We start from the raw sequence: 25,305 nt of genomic DNA, 5'->3' as shown, positions 1-25,305 counted from the left end.
CTTAATAAGCAGCATAATGAGGCATCTGATCAAAGGCCTTCTGAAATTCCAGCTATACAACCACCCATTGCATCCCCTTTATATATCCTACTTCTAATCTCCTCAAAGAATTCCTGCAGTTTCATCAGGGGTTACGCCTGTGCTCCCCCCCCCTCCTTTTTGAGAATCGCAAGATTGCTATTAAGTCAGGTCAGGAGACCCAGGAAATGAGAGAAAGACATGTAGAATCCACAAAGAGTTGGAATGTGTCCTGGCCTCCGAAAGGCGGAACCATTGATAACGGCTATTGTCTCTTGGAGACGGAATTGTGTATTGAATCCTGTACGATTCATCGAAGCCCCCAGGCAAAGAACCGAGGGGGGTTGGTGGAGGGATTGCATCATCCCAACCTGATTGACATCTGAGACCCTGTGAGTCAGGATAAAAAGAGGGTCTGGGGAACAGCCCCTTCAGACGCACCAGAAGAAATGCTAGAACTCCTGTAACAGCGTAATAGCGAAAGCCGGTGGAAAAGCCCGTGTGCGTCCTTTTCCATTTGCCTCAGAATTGGTGGGCCTTTACCACGGAAGCACGGCTTTAGCTAACCACAAAGGGGAAATCAGCCCCCAACGACTCTCAAAGGATTGACATCATAAAAGGAACGGGCAAGTTAAACCTCCGTCTCTCTCTCCAACCAAAAGCTGCAGCTTGAATGAACTTGAGTGACTTTCACATTTCCATCGGACAATACATTATCCCCTAGACAACGATAGAGCTATTTCTTATTGATTATTATTATACCCGCGCTTTTAGATTTAGTATTGATGACGTATATTATATGTATGTTTGCATTGATTTTATTTTTGTGTATTTTTATCAATAAATACCATTAAAAATAGTACCATCAGACTTCAACGGACCTCTCTATCTTTGCCGGTAAGTGACCCAGTTACGGGGTTCGTAACACAGGCAAGATTTTCCCTAAAGGAAACTATGCTAACTTTGTCCTATTTTAGCTTGTATCACCAAGTACTCCATAACAATTGATTCCAACATCTTCCCAACCACTGAGGTCAGGCAAACTAGTCTATAATTTCCTTTCTGGCTGTCTTCCTCCTTTCTTAAAGAGTAGCTTGACATTTGCAATTTTCTGGTCCTCTGGCACCATGCCAGAGTGCAAGGTGTCTTGGAAAATCATTACTAATGCCTCCATAATCTCTACCACTACTTCTTTCAGAACGCTAGAGTGTGGTTCATCTGGCCTGGGTGACTTAAGTACCCTTAGGTCTTTCAGCTTCTCCCTTGTAATGGTAACTGCATTCTCTTCTCTTCCCTCGCACCCTTCAACATCTGGCACACTGCTCGTGTCTTCCACGTGAAGACTGATGCAAAATACTCATTTAGTTCATTTGCCATCTCCTTGTCCCCGTTATTATTTCTCAGGCCTAATTTTCTAGTGGTCCAATATCTACTCTCATCTCTCTTTTAATGTTAATATACTTGAAATAGCTTTTATTGTCCACTTTGATATTGTTTGATAGCTTGCTTTCATATTTCATCTTTTCCCTCCTAATGATTCCTTTACTTGCTCTCTGCAGGGTTTTAAGAGCTTCCCAATTCTCTATCTTTCCACTATTTTTTCTTTGTAATATGCCCTCTCTTTTGCTTTTACATTAGCTTTGACTTTCCTTGTCAGCCATGATTATACTATTTTGCTATCTCAATGTTTCTTTGTTTTCGGAATATTATCCTACACCTTCCTCATTTTCCCCAGAAACTCAGGCCATTGCTTCTCTGCTGTCATCCCTGCCAGCATCTCCTTTCAATTTGCTTTAGCCAAACCAAATCCTCTCTCATAACACTGTAACTTCCTTTACTCCACTGAGATACTGCTACATTAGACTTTACTTTCTCCCTATCAAATTTCATGTTAAACTCAATCATATTGTGATCACTGACTCCTAAGGTTTTTTCTTACCCTAAGCTCCCTAATCACCTCTGGTTCATTACATAACACCCAATCCAGTATACCTGATCCCTAGTAGGCTCAATGACAAACTGCTCTAAAAAGCCATCTTGGAGGCATTCAATAAACTCTCTTGAGATCCATTTCCAATCTGATTTTTCAATCAACCTGCATGTTGAAATCTCCCACGACTTGCTCTTTTGACTCGCCTATTCTATTTCCTGTTGTACCCTGTGGTCCACCTCCCAGCCACTGTTGGGAGACCTGTATATAACTGCCATCAGGGTCCTTTTACCCTTGCAGTTTCTTAACTCAACCCACAAGGATTCAACATCTTCTGATCTTATGTCACATCTTTCTACTGATTTGATACCATTCTTTATCAGCAGAGCTGTACCACACCCTTTGCCTACCTTCCCATGCCTCTGATACAACGTGTAATCTTGGGCAATCAGCTCCCAACTACAACCATCCTTCAGCCATGATTCAGTGATGGCCACAACATCATAACTGACAACTATAAAAGCGCAACAAGATCATCCACCGTATTTCTGTGCATATCACTGAGTGCTGTATTTGCTGCCCTTTTTGACTCTGCATCCCTAGTGCACTGATGCTCACCCTGCTGGCTGCAATTATTTCATTTCATCTGCCTGCCCTTCCACTTTATCTTTGTTTTTTTTATCATCTGTCCTATCTTGAGTCCCTTCACTCCGGTTCTCAGCCCCCTGCCAAATTAGTTTAAACCCTTCCCAACAGCTCTAACAAACCACAGGAATATTGGTTCCCCTTCACTTTTGAACAGGTCATACCTCCTCCAGAAGAGATCCCAATGATTCAAGAACCTGAAGCCCTACCCACTGCACCAGCTTTCCAGCCACACATTAACTTCCCAAGTCATCCTGTTCTACCCTAACAGGCAGCAACCCGGAACGTCCTGATTCTCAGCTTTCCACCTAGTTCTCCAAATTCTCTGTTCAGGGTCTCTGCATTTCCTTCCTATGTCATAGGTACCAACATGTATCAAGACATCGGGCTGCTCGCCCTCCCGCTCCAAAATGTCAAAATAACCTTTGACACCCTTACTAATCAAGAACCTATCAGCCTCATCTGTAAATATGCCCAATATGTTGTTGTTTGTCCTTCGGAGTCGAAGACGACCATGACTTCTGTCAGGTGGAGGGTTTGTGACTGTGGGTCCGGAGGTGACTGGTGAGGCCAATCCGGGCCCTGAAAGCTCGCCCACATGTGGGACACATGAGGGTAGGTGCTGCAGTGGAAGTGGAGGTAGCTCGAGCCTTGCGCGCGGCGCGTTTCCTCTGAGCCTCTGCGGTGCGTCTGATTTCTGCTGCATACGCTCCTTTAGTGGTCTTGCTCCACCAGGTTGGGCGGTCCAGAGCAAGCGATTCCCAGCTACTGGGATTGATGTTGAGGTCTTTGAGGGACACTTTTGAGGCAGTCTTTGAAACGTTTCTTCTGCCCTCCAACTGAGCGCTTGCCCTGGCTCAGCTCTCCATACAGCAGCTGTTTTGGTCAGACATCCTGATGACATGGCCAGCCCATCTGGCTTGGGCTTTCTGTAGGAGGGTGTAGACGCTGTGGGTGCTAGCCCGCTCCAGGACCTCCATGTCTGGGACTTTGTCCTGCCATCGTACGTGAAGAAGTCTGCGGAGGCAGCTCAAGTGGAAGTGGTTGAGCTGTTTAGCGTGTCTGCTGTAGACAGTCCAGGTCTCGCTGGCATAGAGGAAGGTGGTGAGAACCACTGCTCGGTAGACCTTCAGCTTGGTGGTAAGGCTGAGTCCTCTCCGCTCCCATACATTCTCACGGAGTCTCCCAAAGGCAGCACTGGCTTTGGCAATTCTGTTGCTGATCTCTGCATCTATGTTCACCGCTCGTGATAGAGTACTGCCCAGATAAGTAAAGCTGTCGACTGCCGGTAGCTTCTGCCCCTTTACTGTGATGTGTGGTTCCTGATAGGGCTTTCCGGGTGCGGGCTGGTACATAACTTAGGTCTTTTTGGTGCTGCTTGTAAGTCCAAAGTTGTCACAGGCTCGTGGGAGGCAGTCCATTTCTCGCTGCATCTTCTGCTCTGTGCTGGCGTTGAGGGCGCAATCATCAGCGAATAAGAGGTCGCTGACGACGGTCTCCTTTACCTTTGTAACTGCCTGTAGACGCCGGAGGTTGAATAGCCCACCGCCAGTCCTGTATCTGATGTGTATACCATCCTGATGTTACGAATGAGGAGCAACTCTGATGGGCAGAAGGGTGCAAAGTCGCCCCCCCCCCTTTTTGAGAATCACAAAATCGCTATTATTTCGGGTCTGATACCCAGGAAATGAGAGAGATTGACAACGCTCATGAAAAATTGATGAGAGAGAAGCCACAGGTTGGAATGTCTCCTATTGACAAAAAGAGAGATTACTGCTATTGTCTCTTGGAGAAGCAATCGTGTATTGAGTACTGTTCTATTCATTGAAACCTCTCAGGGGGCAGCCAGAGTGGTCTGGTTGAGGGATTGCATCATCCCAACCTGATTGACATCTGAGACCCCGTAATCTGAGTGGGGATAAAAGTAGGGTCTGGGGAACACCCCTAAGACGCACCAGGAGAAATGCTACGAGACCGGTGGGGGCTTGTGTGTGTGTCCACCCTTGCCTGGGTGACGAGTCCTCCAGGGAACGGTCTAGCTAAAGGACGGAGACGGATCAAGATCGTAAAAGGAAAGTCGGCAAGTTAATAGCTGTTATTCTCTCTCTCTTTCTCTCTCTCCAACAATTGCAACAATGTGAACAACAACTACTGCAGCCTGTATGAACTGAACTGAACTTTATATTTCCATCGGACAATTCATTATCCCCTAGACAACAATAGAGCTTATTTCTTATTGATTATTATTATACCTGCACTTTTAGGTTTAGTATTGATGTCGTATATTATCTGTATATTTGCATTGATATTATTTTTGTGTATTTTTACTAATAAATACTGTTAAAAATAGTATCACCAGACTCCAACGGATACTCCTATCTTTGCTGGTAAGATACCCAGTTACGGGGTTCATAACAACTTGGTGGCTCATCTGGGATTTGATACCAAATTGGAGGGCCAGTGAATCAGGCTTTTAAGTCCAGACTTGGATCTGGTTGCGTGGGTAACCAGACGGGAAACCAGCAAAGATGGACATAGATGAATTTACACAAAACCCAACTTTGAAGGCGCTAGAGGAGGCCACAAAGACGGACTTGGTAATGTTATGATCCCAGCCCCCTCCTTTGTGAGAATCGCAAGAGCCCTAGTGAAGGGGGGGTCAATGACCCAAGAGAAGAGAAAGATACGTGCGGTGTCCCTCGTTTCACGGCGAGGCAAAAGCTGGCGACTGTGGTCATTGTCTCGTGGAGACACCTTTGTGAATTGGGAACTGTACTACGTGTATACCCTCAGGGCAACATGGGTGGAGAGATGGAGAGAGATTGCATCATCCCAACCTGATTGACATCTGAAACCCTGTGAGTTCAGATAAAAGAGGGGTTGTAAAGACGGCCCCCCAGACGCACCAGAAGACACGCTAGAAATCCTGCGACAGCGTTTAATAGCGACAGCCGGTGGTGGGGTTCGTGTGCGTCTTTTCCTTGCCTGGGATTGGCGACCTCACCACGAAAGAACGGCTTAGCTACAGGAGAGGCCACAAGTGAGCGTCCATTCCCCAACGAGTCTCCGACGAATCGAACTCCTAAAGGTTGGAAAAACCCGCCAGGTAACTGTTTCATTCAATCTCTCTCTCTCTCTCTCTAACAAAGTGCACCAACGCGACACCACAAAAGACGGCAGCTGGTGGAACTGCAGTGACCACAAGAGACTTTCAGATATACAGCGGACAATATATACATTACCCCTAGACAACGATAGAGTTTATTTCTTATTGATTATTACTATACCTGCGCTTTAGATTGAGTATTGACGACGTATGTTATCTGAATGTTAGTATTAACCTTACTTTTGTGCCCCTTTATAAAATAAAACGTTTAAAAATGGTACCATCAGACTTCAGCGGACCTCTCTGTCTTTGCTGGTAAGTGATCCAGTTACGGGATACGTAACAGTAAATATTGCAAAAGGACTAAATCTCGCAGAGATGAGGTCATCAATGAAAAAGTGGGAGATGCGGAGGGCCATAACTCAGTATTATATTGAGAAGAATGTGTTTTCGGCTGAGGTATTGGAATATATCCCTGAAAAGGTACCAGCTATTGGGACGGCTCAGTTAGAGTTGGAAAAATTAAGGTTGGAACAGAAGAAAAGGGAGTATGAGCTCCAGCTAAAGGAGTTAGAGGCGAAGAGGAGCATGAAATTAGGTTAAAACAGCTGGAAGCAGCTGAAAAGGAGAAGGAAAGAGCTGAAAACCAGAGGGAGAAGGAGAAACAGAGGCAGCATGAGCTGGACATGGAGAAGTTAAGGCAAGAGCGAAGAGCTCAAGGGGCAGACTGAGAGGAGAGGTTTAATGTCAGTAGGGAGTTTAGGTTAGTACCTCCGTTCGAGGAGACGGATGTTGATAGTTATTTCTTGCATTTTGAAAAGGTGGCAGTGAATCAGAAGTGGCCCAGAGATCAGTGGGTGGTGTTGTTACAAACTGTGTTAAAAGGGAAAGCATAACAGGCATATGCGGCATTGTCTGTGGAGGAGGAGGAGTATGAGAATTACGAGGAAGTAAAACAGGCCATTCTTCAGGCCTACGAATTGGTACCTGAGGCCTATAGACAGAAGTTCAGAGATTTAAAGAAAGTGTGGAATCAGACGTATGCAGAGTTTACCTATGAGAAGGGTGTGCTCTTGGATTGCTGGTGTGCGGCAGAAAGGGTGGAAGAGGATTTTCGGCGTTTCAGGGAGTTAATTCTGATTGAGGAATTTAAAGGTTATATTTCGGATGCTATCCGGATGTATTTGAACGAGAAGCCGAATAAGTCTATATCAGAATTTGCCAGGTTCGCAGATGAATATGTCCTAACCCACAAGACAAAGTTTTCCTCGAATAAGAGTTACCAGAAAGACCGTAGGAACGGCAGAGAAAGCCCGCTGGCTGAGGCAGAAATTCAGCCGGGAGCTAGTGGTAAAAGTAAGGAGGAAGAAAGGGAAGATGGCAGGAGGGTTCCTGGCTTGACCTGTTTTAGTTGTGGAAAGGTGGGTCATATTGCATCTAAGTGCTTTGCTCCGAGGAAGGAGACAGGAAAAGGGAAAGCAGCAGTCCCTACAGGATGTATTGTGTCGATCAGCAAATCGATGAGAAAGCCCCAGGTAGATAGAATACGAGAGGGGCATGAGAAGTTTATTTCAGAAGGGACCGTGTCTGTGAAAGAGGGAGAAACACCAGTTCCAGTGCGGATCTGGAGAGATACTGGAGCTGAGCAGTCATTGATTCTCGGTAAGGTACTAGATTTTGGCCCTGAGACTGGAGAGGTAGTTTTGAGAGGCATAGGAAAAGGGACAGAAGCTGTACCTTTGCATAAGATCATTATAAATTGTGATCTGGTATCTGGACCAGTTGAAATAGGGGTGCAATCAGAATTCCCGAGAGAAGGTGTGGACGTCCTTCTTGGTAATGATTTAGCAGGTGGTGAGGTTTGGTCAGCAATGAAGCTGACGAGCCAGCCTGTAAGTGTTGCGGTCCCGCCCCTAGATTCCAAGATCTATCCCGCATGCGCGACCACTCACAGCATGTCGAGAAAGGCAGCTGAGAAAGAGACCAGTTTAAATCAGTCCAGTGTCGATTTGGCTGAGACGTTTTTACCGACCCTGTACCAAGAGGGGTTAGGGGATGGTGAAGCGGCGAATAGGGAGGTGAAAGGGAGTAAAGGAGAGGAGGTAGACCTACCCTTAGCCAGGAGGAAATTTATAGAGGCATGGAGTAAAAATGAGAAACAGATAAGACTGTTAGAAGGTCCAGGGTTGGACATGGATGATCTGTCTGGCTTGACAGAGCTGTTTGAAGAAGTTGAAGAATTTAAAGGTGTTCCCGATAATGAAATGAGGGCAGTCCTAGATGAACAGGATGCCATCACCTTGAAGGAGTCTGCTGGGTTAGCAGATGAGGTTGTTTTAACCCGCAGGGTTGAGTTTACTCCGGAAGGGAGTTGCCCAGAGAGTAACTGGGAGGATCAGGGGAACTTAGAATTTGAAAAGGGGATGGGTATTGAAAGCCTGGAAGAGGCAGATGTCCCATTTGAGTGTGTTCAAGATGTGGATGCACGTGGTACTGAACCTAGTAATGAAACTCAGGAAAAGTCTGAGGTATTTGATTCAGTTAAAAAGGAATGCAGTCCTTGTGGGTCAGATGGACTTGGTTCAGTGAAGAAAGGGTTAACCTTGGTACTAGTGGGAAGTGAGAATTCCCAGTTGTTTGTGTTCGAAGGCGTGTTAAAAGTTAGTGAGGAGATAAAAGGTGGTGATGTGGATATTGTTATTGAAGGAGAAGGGAAAAGTGTAGTTCCTAAGTTGAATGAAGAAAATTTAAAGTCTGGATTGGTGTCAGAAGCAGTAACCAGGCTGAAGGGACAATGGCTTGTTAATAAGGTGCCTGTGAATCAATTACAACTTGATTTGGAATGTAAAGGTGCCCCACTCGCTAATGTTATTCAAGGGTGTGCTGTGAAGAGGCAGAATTTGAAATGTTGTTTGGACAAAGAGGGATCACTTGCAGATATTAAACTGAAAACTAATAGAATGAAGGGTCCTGAAGATAAAATTAATGACTTGCTTAAAATTAATGAATTGTGTGGAAGTTCAGAAAATGAGCTTAGTTTGGAAAACATTGGTGATAAGATAATTCCTATGAAAGGAGTATGCAAAAGCCTATTCCACACTGGTGAGCAAGCTAACCACATGAGAGTTAAGTGGAAAAGGGGCGAAGGTTGACAAAATGCCACTTTAAATAACAGGATCTGGTTTTGAGGGATTTCGACAAAGCCTGTAAATAATAAAGACAACACCATGGAAGATTGACTGTTGAGTTTAAAAGTAAAATTAAGATTAGTATTTGCATAAACTTTTGTAATGTACTACAGAATAATTACACATGTATTGGTTCACATTTTGTAATATACACGTAAGCTAAGATCACAACTCTTTAGTTTTTCTTTGCTGAGGAAAAGGAATACAAAAAAAAGTGGTTATTAAATTGGAGTCTGATGCTACAGGAATTCATTAAGGTACAAGATATTAAGATATTAAAGGAAGTGACAATGTAATCGCTAACTGTTTCGATGCTAAGTTGAATGTATAACTGTATTACTCTGCAGTTAAAAACTCTTTTGGATTGTGTTAGATTCTGAAATTCTGTAAGACTCTGTAGTAGTTAATTTTTCCCTGTGGTAAAAATTCTTAGAAGGATGAGGGTGTTACGAATGAGGAGCAACTCTGATGGGCAGAAGGGTGCAAAGTTGCCCCCCCCCCTTTTTGAGAATCACAAAATCGCTATTATTTCGGGTCTGATACCCAGGAAATGAGAGAGATTGACAACGCTCATGAAAAATTGATGAGAGAGAAGCCACAGGTTGGAATGTCTCCTATTGACAAAAAGAGAGATTACTGCTATTGTCTCTTGGAGAAGGAATCGTGTATTGAGTACTGTTCTATTCATTGAAACCCCTCAGGGGGCAACCAGAGTGGTCTGGTTGAGGGATTGCATCATCCCAACCTGATTGACATCTGAGACCCCGTGAGTGGGGATAAAAGTAGGGTCTGGGAAAACACCCCTAAGACCCACCAGGAGAGACGCTACGAGACCGGTGGGGGCTTGTGTGTGTGTCCACCCTTGCCTGGGTGACAAGTCCTCCAGGGAACGGTCTAGCTAAAGGACGGAGACGGATCAAGATCGTAAAAGGAAAGTCGGCAAGTTAATAGCTGTTATTCTCTCTCTGTCTCTCTCTCTCCAACAATTGCAACACAGTGAACAACAACTACTGCAGCCTGTATGAACTGAATTGAACTTTATATTTCCATCGGACAATTCATTATCCCCTAGACAACAATAGAGCTTATTTCTTATTGATTATTATTATACCCGCACTTTTAGGTTTAGTATTGATGATGTATATTATCTGTATATTTGCATTGATATTATTTTTGTGTATTTTTACTAATAAATACTGTTAAAAATAGTATCATCAGACTTCAACGGATACTCCTATCTTTGCTGGTAAGACACCCAGTTACGGGGTTCGTAACACTGACAATCGCGGAAGGCATCATTCAGCATAGCAGAGAAGACCATGCTAAAGAGTGTAGGGGCGAGAACGCATCCTTGCTTCACACCGTTCGTCACTGGGAAGGCTTCTGACTCGTCACCATCATCCAAAACTTTCACCATCATGCCATCGTGGAACTGCCGAACAATCGTGATGAACCTGCTAGGGCAGCCAGACTTCTCCATTATCTTCCATAAGCCATCTCTGCTGACCGCATCAAATGCCTTGGTCAGATCGCGAAGGTCATAAAGAGGTCGTTGTGCTGCTCTTGACATTTTTCCTGGAGATGGCGTGCAGCAAATATCATGTCGACAGTTCCACGCTCTGCACGGAAGCCACACTGGCTTTCTGGGAGGAGACCTTGCTCAAGGTGTTGGAGAAGGCGATTAAGCAGGATGCGAGCCAAGACCTTCCCAGCTATGGACAGGGGGGAGATGCCTCAGTGATTGTCACAAGACTGGCGGTTGCCTTTCCTCTTGTAGATGTGGACTATGCTGGCACCTTTCAACTGTTGCGGGACCTTTCCTTTGTTCCACATAGACTGGAAGAGCTCAGTCAGCTTCTGCATCATGAATGGACCTCCTGCTTTGTAGACTTCAGCAGGGATTGCATCTGATCCTGGTGCTTTGCTACAAGAAAGTTGCCCGATGGCTTTTCTGACTTCTTCTTCTGTGGGGAGGTTGTCAAGGTCCAGGTTGATCTCCACCTGAGGTAGGCGAGCAATGGCCTCATCATTGATTTAGGCAGGGCGGTTGAGGACCTGTTCAGCCCATCTCTCCAAAATCTGCTTTTTCTCTGTCAGCAGCCGAGTCCCATCTGCACTGAGGAGGGGGGAGGAGCCAGAGGACTGAGGTCCATACATAGCCTTCAAAGCGTCGTAGAAACGCTTGGTGTCGTGACTTGTCTGCGTAGCCCTGGATCTCATCGGCCTTATTGCTGAACCAGACATGCTGCATCTCACGGAGTTTCTTCTGCACTTTCCGTCTTGCACTGGCGAAGGCATCTATCTTTGCTTGTGAAGTGGGATCGTTCTGGTGCGCTCTGAACAGTTGGTGTTTCTCTGACAGTTGGTGTATCTCCTCATCGTTCTCATCGAACCAGTCTTGATGTCTATGGATTGCTGGTCCGATGTGTTTGAGAGTGGTAGAGTAGACTGCATCTCTGAAAGCCGTCCACTGCTCTTCAATGCTGGTGTGGTCATCCTGGGGTGTGTCAAGCAGCCTGCGATCTAGGTCTTCACGAAATTCTTCTGCAACTACGCTGCTCTTCAGCTTGGAGACATTGAGCCTCTTTCCAGTCTTCTGACCTTGGGGTCTTTTCACAGGCAGGATGCAAAGTTTAAACTTGTACACTATGAGTCGGTGATCCGTCCAGCAGTCGGCACCACACATGGCCTTTGTTACTCTCACGTCTTGCCAGTCCCTCTTTCTGGTGATGACATAGTCAATCAGATGCCAGTGCCTAGAGCGTGGATGCATCCAAGATGTCTTGTTACGGGTAGGGAGGCGGAATAGGGCGTTGGTGATGACAAGGTCATGCGTAGCGCATGTCTTCAGGAGCAGCAGGCCATTGCTGTTACACTTGCCAATACCATGTCTTCCAAGAATCCCTTCCCAGGTCTGGTAATCTGTCCCCACTCTGGCGTTAAAGTCCCCGAGGACAATAAGCTTCTCTGACTGTGGGACTGCTGCTATGAGGGTGTCAAGTTCTCCATAGAACTTATCTGTGATGTCATCTGGGTTGGTCATTGTTGGGGCATATGCGCTGATCAGCGTTGCACTCCTCTTATTGCCAAGTGGGAGCCGAAGCGTCATCAGGCGATCGTTGATGCCCTCTGGAAGCTTGGCAAGTTTACGAGCGAGGTGGGATCGGATGGCAAATCCAACGCCAGCCTCTGGTCATTCAGTGCTGCTGCGACCGCTCCAGAAGAAGGTGTACCCACCACCACGTTCTGTAAGCTGGCCCTTGTCTGCTAGGCGTGTTGCGCTGAGTGCTGCAATGTCCACGTTATAGCAGGCTAGTTCTTTGGTGACCAGTGCTGTTCTTCTTTCTGGTCTGACAGTCTTGGTGATGTCAAGCAGAGTTCGCACGTTCCACGTGCTAAGGATGAGCACCTTCACTTTTGTCGTCTTTGTAGTTCGACCGCTGAGTGGGATCCCCGCCAGCCGCGGTGTGCTGGCCAGGGTAAGATGAAGCAGGCTATGTTTGAGGCACCTTTTCTAGCCCCTTCCTCCATGGAGGTGAGCAGAGCGATTCCTAAAGAGGACTGCTCAGACACCCAGGGGGCTGCCGAGCTCCACTGCTGCCTCATTCCAGTGGAGAACGACCCAATGCCCTGGGCCACCTGTGTGCAGGATTGTGACTACAGCTTCCAGTGTATCCACACCTGCTGCTTCGCCACTCGCCCATCGCCTCAGGACTTGAAGTTTTTTAGTGGAATGGGTTTGGAGTCGTGACTTGCGCTTGACTTGGATTAAAGTGAGGGAGAGTTGCGCAAATCGTCAGCCTCACTCTCTCGTCCCGACCTATCTGTTTCCAGTTGCAAGACGGAGTCGAGACGGCTGGAGATAAGTCAGGATGCAGTGGATGGCCAGCAGTGTCCTACTTGTCTCACCGAGCCCTGATTACGCTTCACAGCGCTTTGCTGGGTTCACCTTTCTACTCGTTGGACCGCCAAGCGGTGGTCTCCTCCGCGTAGTCCGCCGAATTCAGTCTTCGCGTGCGTAGGTAGACAAGCCCTAACTCACAGAGGGTTTGAGGCCCATCGGCTACCCTCACCAGGTTTTGCCGGCCGGTCGAAGCCGTTGCCCGGGGTGTGGCCGCTGTTGCATGCAAACAGCTACGAGGAACCACTGGTGAGAGCTGAGTGTCAGGTGAGGGCCAGTGCGGACGAACTACTCAGAAGAATACGACGTGTTCTCCATCAGAGGTACTACCTCTCCCTGACACCCCATACACTGATAATATATCTGGCCTCCACAGTCATCCGTGCCAGTGCATGCCGTAGATTCAGTACCCTTTGTCTACAGAAATTCCTCGTCATTTCTACTTTAAATGGACATTCCTCTCTCTTCTGAGGCTGTGCAATTTGGTCTTAGAATCCCCAACTATAGGAAACATCCTTTCTATATCCACTCTATCTTGGCTTTTAATATTCAATAAGTTTCAGTGACAACCCCCCCCCCACCATTCTTCGAAACTCCAGTGAGTACAGACCCAGAGCCATCAAATGTTCCTCATACATTAATCCTTTCATTCCAGGAATCATTTCCGTGAACCTCGTCCGCACCATCTCCAACGACAGCACATCTCTTCTTATATGAGGAACACAACTGCTCACAGTACTCCCAAGTATGGTCTGAATGGTCATTCCTCCATTCACGATGTGTGTCCTACCCATGTTGTGTTGGCACACGGCCAAGTGGCTACGGCGTTGGTCTAGTGATCTGAAGGTTGCTCATTCGAGCCTTGGCTGAGTCTGCGTGTGTGTCCTTGGGCAAGGCACTTAACCACACATTGCTCTGCGATGACACCGGTGCCAAGCTGTATGGGTCCTAATGCCCTTCCCTTGGACAACATTGGTGGCGTGGAGAGGGGAGACTTGCAGCTTGGGCAACTGCCGGTCTTCCATTAAAAAAAATTCTTGGCCAGGTTTGCGCCCTGGAAACTTTCCAAGGTGCAAATCCATGGTCTATCGAGACTAACAGAGGCCTACACACCTACCCTCATACACTGAGGTCCCTCTGTTCCTCGATACTCTCCACCATTCATGGTGTGTGTCCTACCCTCGTACACTGAGGTCCCTCTGTTCCTCGATACTCTCCACCATTCATGGTGTGTGTCCTACCCTCGTACATGAGGTCCCTCTGTTCCTCGATACTCTCCACCATTCATGGTGTGTGTCCTACCCTCGTACATGAGGTCCCTCTGTTCCTCGATACTCTCCACCATTCATGGTGTGTGTCCTACCCTCGTACATGAGGTCTTCCTTGATGTTCCCCACAACTGATATTGTATTTTCTTCAGTTTAGTAGATAAATCTGTGGATATGTTAGTGCAAGGAACTACAATGTTGAGAGAAGGGCTTAGCTCCATGGTGGAAATAGATAAGGTAGGTTTGGAGGGATATCAGCCAAAATGCAGCCATATGGGACTAGCTGTTATGGCAGTGGTGGGCAAACTTTTTGACTTGTGGGCCACAAAGGGTTCTAAAATTTGACAGGGGGACTGGACCAGGAGCAGATGGACGGAGTGTTTTGGTAATACACCTCATAAGAGAAAAGAAAATATCATGGGATATGTAGAAAACATGTGCTTTAATTTCAATTGAAAATGAACAAATGCATTACAACAAAATATCTGTCTTTGAAGTCCCATGGTATTTAGCTATTTATTGAAATGACTTTTAAAACACTGAAAATTAAATGAATAAAATACAGCTTTTTTTAATAGTAACAGTTATTATTTTAAAGCACTGAAAATTCTGTTATCCTTCAAGATATTATCATCATCACTCTCCTCCTGACTGTCTTTATTTCAAAAACGGTAGGAGATGCAGGTCTACTTGTCCTGCTCCTTCTTATTCAATTGTCCCCTGTGCCAAATCTCAACAACGACCAGCACAAGGACAGAACAGTGACAGCGCACCAGTATGCAGAGCACATTATTTGATCTGGAGCGCATTTTTTATTTTGAGAACGTACGTGCACCTGCGCACTACTCATGTCCATCACTTAACAGAAATGACATGTAACATGTAAGGCTTATTGAAAAAAATATTTTCAAATGCATTTTTTACATAACACAACGAAGAAACTTATTTTTAATTTCAGTGGGAACAGTGTTGTTGGTCTCCCTTTTTAGCCAGCGCATCAAAGTCTGGATTTAGTTTTGTTGTGGCGATCCTCAGGATGGATCTGAGGTGTTGGTCAGTTAACTTGGATCTGTGGCTGGCTTTGTTGATGTTCATGACGCTGAACGCCTGTTCACACAAATAGGTCGAGCCGAACAACACCAGCATCTTCTGTGCCGTCCTCCGGAGGTTTGGAAACACCTCTTTACCAAGTGAAGCATAAAAGTCATTCAGTTTAAGAGAGTTGAACTTCTCTTTTAAGACGGGGTCAGACTGAAGGTTGATCAGTTCCAGCTGTAGCTCCTCTGGTGCTGTTTCAGGATCTTGTGACAGGGGACAGGCCACCAACTGAAGTGACTTGTCAATTTTTTCAAAATCAGAAAAGCGACGGCAGAATTCTCTGTGCAGCGCATCCAGTGACTCGCTGTATTTTTTCACATTTGCGCCGGCCTCTTCCAGCGTGGCTAGTGTGGGAAAATGAGTGAATAACTTATTCAAAATTTGCCTGGAGAAAAAAGCCAGCTTGGATTTAAAGGCTTTCACGTTTATGTACATGTCATGCACAAACTGATCCTTCCCCTGTAGCTTCAAGTTCAGTTCATTCATGTGTGAAAATATATCCACAGCAAACGCAAAGTCACAAAGCCAGCTCTTGTTGCTCAGCTCAGGAAATTCGCCGGCCTTCCTCAGTAACTCCAAAAATGCACCGATCTCCTCTTTGAGCTCCCATACTCGTTGAAACACTTTGCCCAAACTTAACCAGCGGACACGGGAGTGATAAAGTAGGTCCTGGTGATCCGCATCAGTTTCCTCCAGGAACGTGATGAACTGACGGTGCTGAAGTCCCCTTGCACGTATAAAGTTGACAAGTTTTACGACAGGATTCACAACATGATTCAGCTGTAATACCGATTTACATAGAGATTCCTGGTGGATGATGCAGTGAAGGAAAATAACATCCTGGTCAGGATTTTCATCTTTCACTTTATTCTGTATTCTCCTCAGCAGGCCGACATTTTTCCCTGTCAGATTAGGAGATCCATCTGTGGTGACGTTGATAAGTTTACTCCAAGGGAGCTTCATATTTTCGATGACAGCAGACACCCAGTCATACAAGTCCTCTCCCCGTGTTTTTCCTTTCAGAGACTCCATTGTCAAAAACTCCTCCGTTATTTCAAAAGTATTGTTAATTCGTCGGATAAAAATGAGGAGCTGAGCAGTGTCTTTTACATCGTTGCTTTCATCCAGTGCTAATGAATATAACGTGAACGACTCTGCCTTTTTATTTAAGTCGCTGGTTATATCTTCATCTATCAGTTCCACACGGCGAGTCACTGTCCTGCGTGATAAACTGATTTTTTCAAATTTGTCTTTGCTCTCCGGACACAATACACCTGCTGTCTCCACCATACATTCTTTTAAAAACTCGCCTTCAGACAGAGGCTTGCTGGCCTTTGCTAATTTGAATGACAGCATAAAACTCGCCTTGGTACTTGACTCATGAATGGCAGTTTGATGGTGAAAAAAATTTTGTTGAGCCTGTAAATTAGCTGCCAACCTCTGAGCATTAGCTTCCCGTTCTTTCGTTGACTGGTTGCTAGCATAGTTGGCATGTTTTGTGGCAAAGTGACGGCTGATATTATATTCTTTAAAAACCGCCACAGTCTCTTGGCATATCAGGCAAATAGCAGTTGATCGGTGTTCGGTAAAAAGAGATTTAGTTGTCCACTCCTTATTAAACACCCGACATTCTCTATCCACTTTTCTTTTCTTAGCTCCACTCATCTTTACAGAAGGGGTGAGAGGTCAAAGAGTAAAGCGCAAATGTGGAATAATACGCTGCACCTCAACAAAGGTCAATGTATATAGAGTGCGCCATCTTTTGGGAAAACGCCAGAATTGCGGGGAAAAAACGTTAACAAGGTTTTTTAATATAATTTCATCAAGTTCTGTGGGCCGGATTAAAAAGCTTAACGGGCCGCATATGGCCCCCGGGCCGTAGTTTGCCCATGCCTGTGTTATGGGGATTCGGACCAGCTTGGACCAGTTGGGCTAACAGGCCTTTTTCTATGCTGCGTGACTCGGCAACCGATCAGAGAGAGTGGGCAGCGGAGGAGACAGTCTTCCTGGTGGTGAAGGCAGGACTACCTTCACTGTCTGAGGTGAAGTTTGAGCAAGTGGGGTCCATGTTGTCAATGGGGAGGGTGTGCAGTGGCTGTGGGCAGGCAGCACCGTCTCTCAGTCCATCCCCCATTAGCACTCTCTGTGTGGAGTTTGCACGTTCTCTCCATAACCCTGTGGGCTGCGCTTCCCTCTCTCATCCTGAAGGGCATGCAGAGTTGGCAGTTTGAAGTGAGGTGTTAGTTGGCCCCGTGCTGAGGAAGAGCCTGGGGTGTGAGGAGGAGGGGTTTAATGCTGGAGTTAAAGGTTTGGGTGGAGTGTTGCTATGGGCGGGACAATAAATATGCGATATGGGAAGTGGTGTGACTAGTATTCGTTTCCAAGTAACAGCAGAGATTTGCAGCTCGGCGTACAGAAATGTCACGGTATGTACTGTGTGTATTCATGTGAGAGAGCGGAGGAGAGACTGTGTGTGTGAGAGAGAGAGAGAGAGAGAACAGTGTATACATGTGTTTGTGTGTCTATGTAAGTGAGCAAAAGTTGTGTTCGTGATTCAGAGATTAAGTGTCTACCTGTGTCACGGTAGAGTTTGCACCCTACAACTCAAAAACAGGCTTATCCAGTCTCTGCTGACCTGGTTTGCCTCGTCCCATCTACCTACACTCAGACTATAGCCCTTCATAGCGCATATCCAAATTTCTCTCACGTTTCAAATAAATCAGCGTCTACCACTTCCACTGGCAGCTCGCACCAGTGAATGAAAAAGTTCCCCCCAAATATTTCAGCTTTCCCCTTCAACTTCTGGTTCTCGTCTCCTCTATCCTGAGGGAGAAGCCTCTGTGCATTCACCTCTCATTCTCCAGTACAGGGACTGAATTCCTAACCTATTCAACCTTTCCCTGTAACTCACGTCCCAGCAGCATCAGTGTAAATGTTTCTTACTCTTATCTTGTAGGTAGCTGACTAGAGCTGCACACAATACTCCAAATTTGTCCTCATCAACCTCTTACACAACTTCAATATAACATTTAGCATTTCCCCCTCCCCCCACTACTTTCAAATCTGCAGATTTCCTCATGTTCCATATAACATCCTATCTCCAGTACTCAGCACTTTGATCTATGAAGGTCAATGTACCAAAAGCTTTCTTTGTGACCCTATCTCCCCAAGATGCCACTTTCAATGAATTATGGATCTGTATTCCCAGATCCCTCTGCTCTACCACTCACCATGCAAGCCCTACCCTGGGTTGTCCTCCCAAAGTGCAACACCTCACATTTATCTGCACTAAATTCCATCGGCCATATTTCAGCCCATTTTAACAGCTGGTCCAGATCCTGCTACAAGTTTTGATAGTCTTCCTCACTGTCCACTACACCCCCAACCTTCCAATTTTCTGATTTAGTAAACCACATCATCATCCAGATTGTTGATATAGATGACAAACAATAATGGACCCAGCACCAATCCCTAAGGCGCTCCACTATTCACCTGCCTCCAGTCAGAGAGGTAACCACCTACTACAGCTGTCTAGCTTCTCCTGCCAATCCAATTTACTACCTCATCCTGAATGCCAAGCAAATGAATCTTCAGGACTAGCCTCTTAGGCAAGACTTTGTCAAAAGGCCATGTAGACAATGTCTGCCACCTTCCCTTCATTGACCTTCTCAAAAAAAACTCTATAAGATTGGTTAAACTAAACTGACTGACCTAGCTTGACCTAGACACAAAGCCACGTTAACTATCAGGCAACAACAAACACAAAATGCTGGTGGAACACAGCAGGCCAGGCAGCATCTATAGGGAGAAGTGCTGTCGATGTTTCGGGCTGAGACCCTTCGTCAGGACTAACCGAAAGGAAAGATAGTAAGAGATTTGAAAGTAGTTGGGGGAGGGGGAAATGCGAAATGATAGGAGAAGACCGGAGGGGGTGGGATGAAGCTAAGAGCTGGAAAGGTGATTGGCGAAAGTGATACAGAGCTGGAGAAGGGAAAGGATCATGGGACGGGAGGCCTCAGGAGAAAGAAGGTGGGGGGAGCACCAGAGGGAGATGGAGAACAGGCAAACAACTAAATATGTCTAAATTTTGGCGTACTAACCTCTACCCGGCCGAGGCACAGCAACAACTCTCTGATAATTGTTTCTGACATATTTAGTTGTTTGCCTGTTCTCCATCTCCCTCTGGTGCTCCCCCCACCTTCTTTCTCCTGAGGCCTCCCGTCCCATGATCCTTTCCCTTCTCCAGCTCTGTATCACTTTCGCCAATCACCTTTCCAGCTCTTAGCTTCATCCCACCCCCTCCGGTCTTCTCCTATCATTTCGCATTTCCCCCTCCCCCCACTACTTTCAAATCTCTTACTATCTTTCCTTTCGGTTAGTCCTGACGAAGGGTCTCAGCCCGAAACATCGACAGTGCTTCTCCCTATAGATGCTGCCTGGCCTGCTGTGTTCCACCAGCATTTTGTGTGTGTTGTTGTTTGAATTTCCAGCATCTGCAGATTTCCTTGTGTTAACTACCAGGCCCCATCTATCCAAATACTTAAATATCCTGTCCCTTAGAAGACCTTCCAATAATTTTCCCACTACTGACATCTGGCCTATAATTTCCCAGCTTAATCTTAGAGCCTTTCTTGAATAACAGAACATTAATTATCCTCCAGTCTTCCAGCACCTCACCTGTGGCTAAAGATGTTTTAAAAGTCTCGGTGAATAGCCCTACAGTATTTGCACTAGCCTCGTGCAGCAAAGTCTGAAGGGATACTTGTCAGGCCTTGGGGATTTATCGACCTTAATTCACTTCAAGGCAGCCAGAATGTCTTCCTCTGTAAACCAAATACAGTCCATGTCCAGAGTTCTACAGACTCTGTGTCTGTCTCCCCAGTAACAACAGATGCAAAAAAAAAGTCCGTTTAAAATCTCCTCCATCTCTTTTGGCTCCATGCATAGATGACCACTTTGATCTTCAAGTGGATCTATTTTGTTCCTTGTCATCCTTTAGCTGTTTAATATATCTGAAGAAGGCCTTAGGATTCTTCTTTGCCTTGTCTGCCAGAGCAACCTCATGCCTTCTTACTGCCCTCCTGATTTCCCTCTTATGTATTACTGTGAATTTCTTACACCTGATCTGATCCTAACAGCTTATACCTGATGTGTGCCTCTATTCTCCTACCAGGGCTTCATATCCCTTGATAACCAAGGTTACCGAAACTTGAACCTAAATTTGCTTTTTAATCAAACAAGAACTAATAGACTCCATGCTCTCAAATTTCACTTTTGAAGCCTTCCCACTTACCAAGCAACATTTTGCCAGAAGACAAAATAACATCCCTGTTCTTATCTAACAAATCTATTTTGATACCATCAAAATTGTTTTTACTCCAATTTATTTATAATCTCAAACCAAATATTATGTTAGGGCGTATTCTGGTGTTCAGGTGTATTGCAAATTCTTACTTCACCAGCAACCATGTAATGTAGATTGAATTTAAAGTGCAGCTCTGAACAATAGTTTTCCTGGAGTTGAGTGCAAACCAGCTGATGCTGATTAACATTCACTTTGGGTGTCTGGAGTGTGGGTGCAAAGAATTTGATGTGTGAAAGTTACATGTATTTAAAGAAAGTGTTGCAGATACATTCTAACTATAGACTTGTCCTGCCATTATGTTTGACCTTTAGCATGTAAACATGGCATGAAATATTGTATCAGGAGGCCTTTTCCTCCAAGTATCACATTTCGTTGAATAAAACATCGATTTCCAAAAGGATCAGTGTCTCTCCAGTGACTTTTCATCGGACCAGAGCTACACTTCTCTACGTGTATGTGTGTGTGAGTGGGGAACTGTGTGTCTGGGTGTTGTGTATGTAGGTGTGTTACTGATTGTGTGTGTCTGTGTGTTAGTGTGTGTGTTTGTGTTGTTCATTGTGTCTGTTACAGTGTGTGTGTGTTGCTGATTGTATGTCTGTGTGTTAGTGTGTGCATGTTACTGATTGTATGCGTGTTACTGTGTGTTTGCATGTTACTGATTGTATGTGTCTCTATGTTAGTGCGTGTGTTGCTGATTGTGTGTGTGAGACTATTGAGTGTGTTTCTGTTACTGTGTATTATTTGGAATGAGTGTACTCTGTGTATATCTGTTGTTCATTGTGTGTTTATCTGTATCACTGTACTCTGTACTCTGCCCTTCTGCCCTCAATCAGACTGATGTTGTGTATTTCAAACTTGTCTTCTGACAGGGAGGAGGCAAAGTGCAGTCCCACAGGAGCCCAGGGCCCAATGGCCAGTACCCAGAAGCCGGAGGAAGGCTCAGGAGAGGGCGAGGCCCCTTCTAAGGTGCCCCGTCCCCGACTGGTTCTATTCCAGGGGGTTCCCATGGTTGACATTTTCCTGGAGGGCTGGGAGGAGGTGGAAAATTTCCCAGCTCATCCCAGCGACATCATCATTGCCACCTACCCCAAAGCAGGTGTGAGAGAGGGAGGGAGGAGGAGATGCTGGAGGGAGGATAATGGGTAGGAGTGCGTGAGGGGTGGGGATTGGAAAGAAAGAGGAGACAGACAATGGGAGGGGCAATTGGGGAGAGAGGGAATGGTTAGAAAGGAGGGTGGGGGGAGGTGTAGCATGGGAGAAGAGAGGAGAGGGGAAGTGGGAGGAGGGAGGGAAGGTCAGAAGAGGGGGAGAGAGGTGGGGAGTGGGGAGGGGAAAGCAGGATAGAGGGGGGACTGGGAGGAGGGGAAGGAATGGGGGGAGTGGAAGAAGAGGGTGTACAGGTGATGTTACACACTGCTATGTATTCACAGGAACGACCTGGGTGCAGGAGATTGTGGACTCGATTATGCAAGGGGGTGATGTCAAAAAGTGTCTCCGCGCCCCGGTGCACAGCAGAATCCCATTCCTAGAGTTCAAATACTGTGGGCAGCCAAGAACAAGTGAGTCAAACACTCCACACCATCCCATCACACACTCCCGGGATCAGACACAGAGTGAAGCTCCCTCCACACCGTCCCATCACACACTCCCGGGGTCAGACACAGAGTGAAACTCCCTCCACACCGTCCCATCACACACTCCCGGGATCAGACGCAGAGTGAAACTCCCTCCACACCGTCCCATCACACACTCCCGGGGTCAGACACAGAGTGAAACTCCCTCCACACCGTCCCATCACACACTCCCGGGGTCAGACACAGAGTGAAACTCCCTCCACACCGTCCCATCACACACTCCCGGGGTCAGACACAGAGTGAAACTCCCTCCACACCGTCCCATCACACACTCCCGGGATCAGACACAGAGTGAAACTCCCTCCACACCGTCCCATCACACACTCCCGGGGTCAGACACAGAGTGAAACTCCCTCCACACCGTCCCATCACACACTCCCGGGGTCAGACACAGAGTGAAACTCCCTCCACATTGTCCCATCACACACTCCCGGGATCAGACACAGAGTGAAACTCCCTCCACACCGTCCCATCACACGCTCCCGGGGTCTCAGGGTGATTGAGGTGGGTTTGTTGAGACTTTGGGTAGGCGATTTTGTTACGAACCCCATAACTGGGTCACTTACCAGCAAAGATAGAGAGGTCAGTTGAAGTCTGAGGGTACTATTTTTAAACGTTTTTATTTATAAAGGGGCACAAAAGTAAGGTTAATACAAACATTCAGATAATCTACATCGTCAATACTCAATCTAAAGCGCGGGTATAGTAATAATCATCAATAAGTGGCTCTATCGTTTTGTCTAGGGGTAAAAATATTGTCCGATGGAAATATAGAAGTCTCGCCAGTTCATGCAGGCTTTAGCCTTTTGGGGACCGCTGGGTTTCACTTGTTGGAGAGAGAGAGAGAGAGAGAGATTTTTGGTGAGAAAAGAAACTTGCCCAATCTTTAGGACGCAAACCGTTGAATCAGGAACGTGGGTTCCCTGTTGTTAGTTCGAAGTCCTTTTCGGTGTTATCAGCCACCCGTTCCCCAGGCCAGGGGAAATGGACCACACGTGGCTTCCGAATAGCTTCCCGTTATCACGGGAGCAATGAGCGATGGTGTCTCCATATAACATATAACCATATAACAATCACAGCACGGAAACAGGCCATTCCGGCCCTCCTAGTCCGTGCCGAACTCTTAATCTCACCTAGTCCCACCTACCCGCACTCAGCCCATAACCCTCCACTCCTTTCCTATCCATATACCTATCCAATTTTACCTTAAATGACACAACTAGGGATGGTCCTTTTGGCCCTCATTGGGTGAGTTTGGAAACCAAACCGGTTTCTGCTTATGCTCTGGGTTCTATCTTAGGGACATCTCTCCCTTTTGCTCTTTCTAAATTGCCGAAGCGAATTGACAACCCGATAGTTAAATATACCTTACGTATATGGTTTCAATTTCGGAAATTTTTCGGGTTGACTCAATTCATGTTAAATAGTCCTATTGTATCTAATTGCTTTTTCCATCCCTCAATTATAGATCATGCTTTTTTGGCTTGGAAAACTAAGGGATTATTAAGATTTTCCGACTTATTTTTGGACAACTGTTTTATGTCCTTTGAGCAACTAGCTAATAAATATAATTTGCCTAGATCTCATTTTTTTAGATACTTACAGGTTAGGCATTTTTTAAGTACGGTACTTCCTTCGTTCCCAAATTCTCTGTCTTCAGATACTTTGGAAAGTTTGTTTGAATTAAACCCTTTTCAAAAAGGGCTTATATCAAAACTTTATAATATAATTATGAAGATACGTTCAGTGCCCTTTGATAAGACCAAAAATGATTGGGAAAGAGAACTTAATCTTATTATTCCTATTGAGAATTGGGATAGAATTCTTAAATTAGTTAATACATCATCTATATGTGCCAAACATTCATTATTACAATTTAAGGTTGTACATAGGGCCCATATGTCCAAGGATAAATTAGCTCATTTTTATTCTCATATAAACCCTATTTGTGACAGATGTCATTTAGAAATCGCTTCTTTAACTCATATGTTTTGGTCATGTCCACTTTTGAGAAATTATTGGAAAGATATTTTTGATATTATTTCGGCGGTATTGAACATTGATTTACAACCCCATCCTATTACCGCAATTTTTGGTTTACCGATGATGGACTTACTTCACTTATCTCCTTCCGCCTGTCGAATGATTGCTTTTCTCACTTTGATGGCTAGAAGATCTATTTTGTTGAATTGGAAGGAAATTAATCCTCCCACGGTATTTCATTGGCTTTCTCAAACTATGTTATGTCTAAATTTAGAAAAAATTAGAAGTGCTGTATTTGATACTTCTATTAAATTTGAAAAGATATGGAGACCATTTATTCAATATTTTCATATGATGTAATGGCCCTGTGCCGGGCTTATTGGTTTTTTTTTCAGCTTTAATCGTATGTATGTTGAGAGGATCGGAGTTGACGTCATTGATGTTTATGTATACTCGTGAGATACTATGAACAGCCCTTTTTTTTTCTCTTTTTAAAAGTTTTTTTATTTTTTTTCTTCTTTGTTTTTTTTTTCTTTTTCTTGATACTAGATTAGTAGATTAGCTAACTTTCTTAGATAGATTTTTTTTTTCTCTTTTTTACACTATATATTATGAAATATCTAAACTTACCTTGTTCATATATATACTATATGGTTTATGTTTTGGGAAACTTACTTTTGCTCTATTCATTGTTTATGTATTACTTTATGTATAATGGGAGTCTATATATTTGTAATCCCTTACCATTATTTGAATTGTATCTCATTCATAATATTCTAAATATTAATAAAAAGATTGAAAGAGAGAGAGAGAGACACAACTGAACTGGCCTCTACTACTTCTACAGGAAGCTCATTCCACACAGCTATCACTCTCTGAGTAAAGAAATACCCCCTCGAGTTTCCCTTAAACTTTTGCCCCCTAACTCTCAAATCATGTCCTCTCGTTTGAATCTCCCCTACTCTCAATGGAAACAGCCTATTCACGTCAACTCTATCTATCCCTCTCAACATTTTAAATACCTCGATCAAATCCCCCCTCAACCTTCTGCGCTCCAATGAATAGAGACCTAACTTGTTCAACCTTTCTCTGTAACTTAAGTGCTGAAACCCAGGTAACATCCTAGTAAATCGTCTCTGCACTCTCTCTAATTTATTGATATCTTTCCT

General features: G+C 45.2%; 1 protein-coding gene across 2 annotated transcripts in view; it reads left to right on the top strand.

Annotated features, from left to right (window-relative positions):
• Positions 1-17,482: 17,482 nt before the first annotated feature.
• LOC140719156 (sulfotransferase 1B1-like) overlaps positions 17,483-25,305 on the top strand; it is a 30,232-nt gene continuing 22,409 nt past the window's right edge. The window contains exons 1-3 of one of the 2 annotated variants that reach the window (XM_073033573.1): positions 17,483-17,580; positions 21,389-21,615; positions 21,950-22,078. In XM_073033573.1, coding sequence (XP_072889674.1) covers positions 17,573-17,580; positions 21,389-21,615; positions 21,950-22,078 — 364 coding nt within the window. In that variant the 5' untranslated portion in view covers positions 17,483-17,572. Of the gene's footprint in view, positions 17,581-20,857; positions 20,972-21,388; positions 21,616-21,949; positions 22,079-25,305 lie in introns of those variants that run through there. The other variant, XM_073033574.1, reaches the window with a different exon arrangement.

The sequence above is a fragment of the Hemitrygon akajei genome, chromosome 31, assembly GCF_048418815.1.
Source record: "Hemitrygon akajei chromosome 31, sHemAka1.3, whole genome shotgun sequence".
In the NCBI taxonomy this organism is placed as follows: Eukaryota; Metazoa; Chordata; class Chondrichthyes; order Myliobatiformes; family Dasyatidae; genus Hemitrygon; species Hemitrygon akajei.
This window is presented reverse-complemented; position numbering and strand designations above follow the sequence as displayed.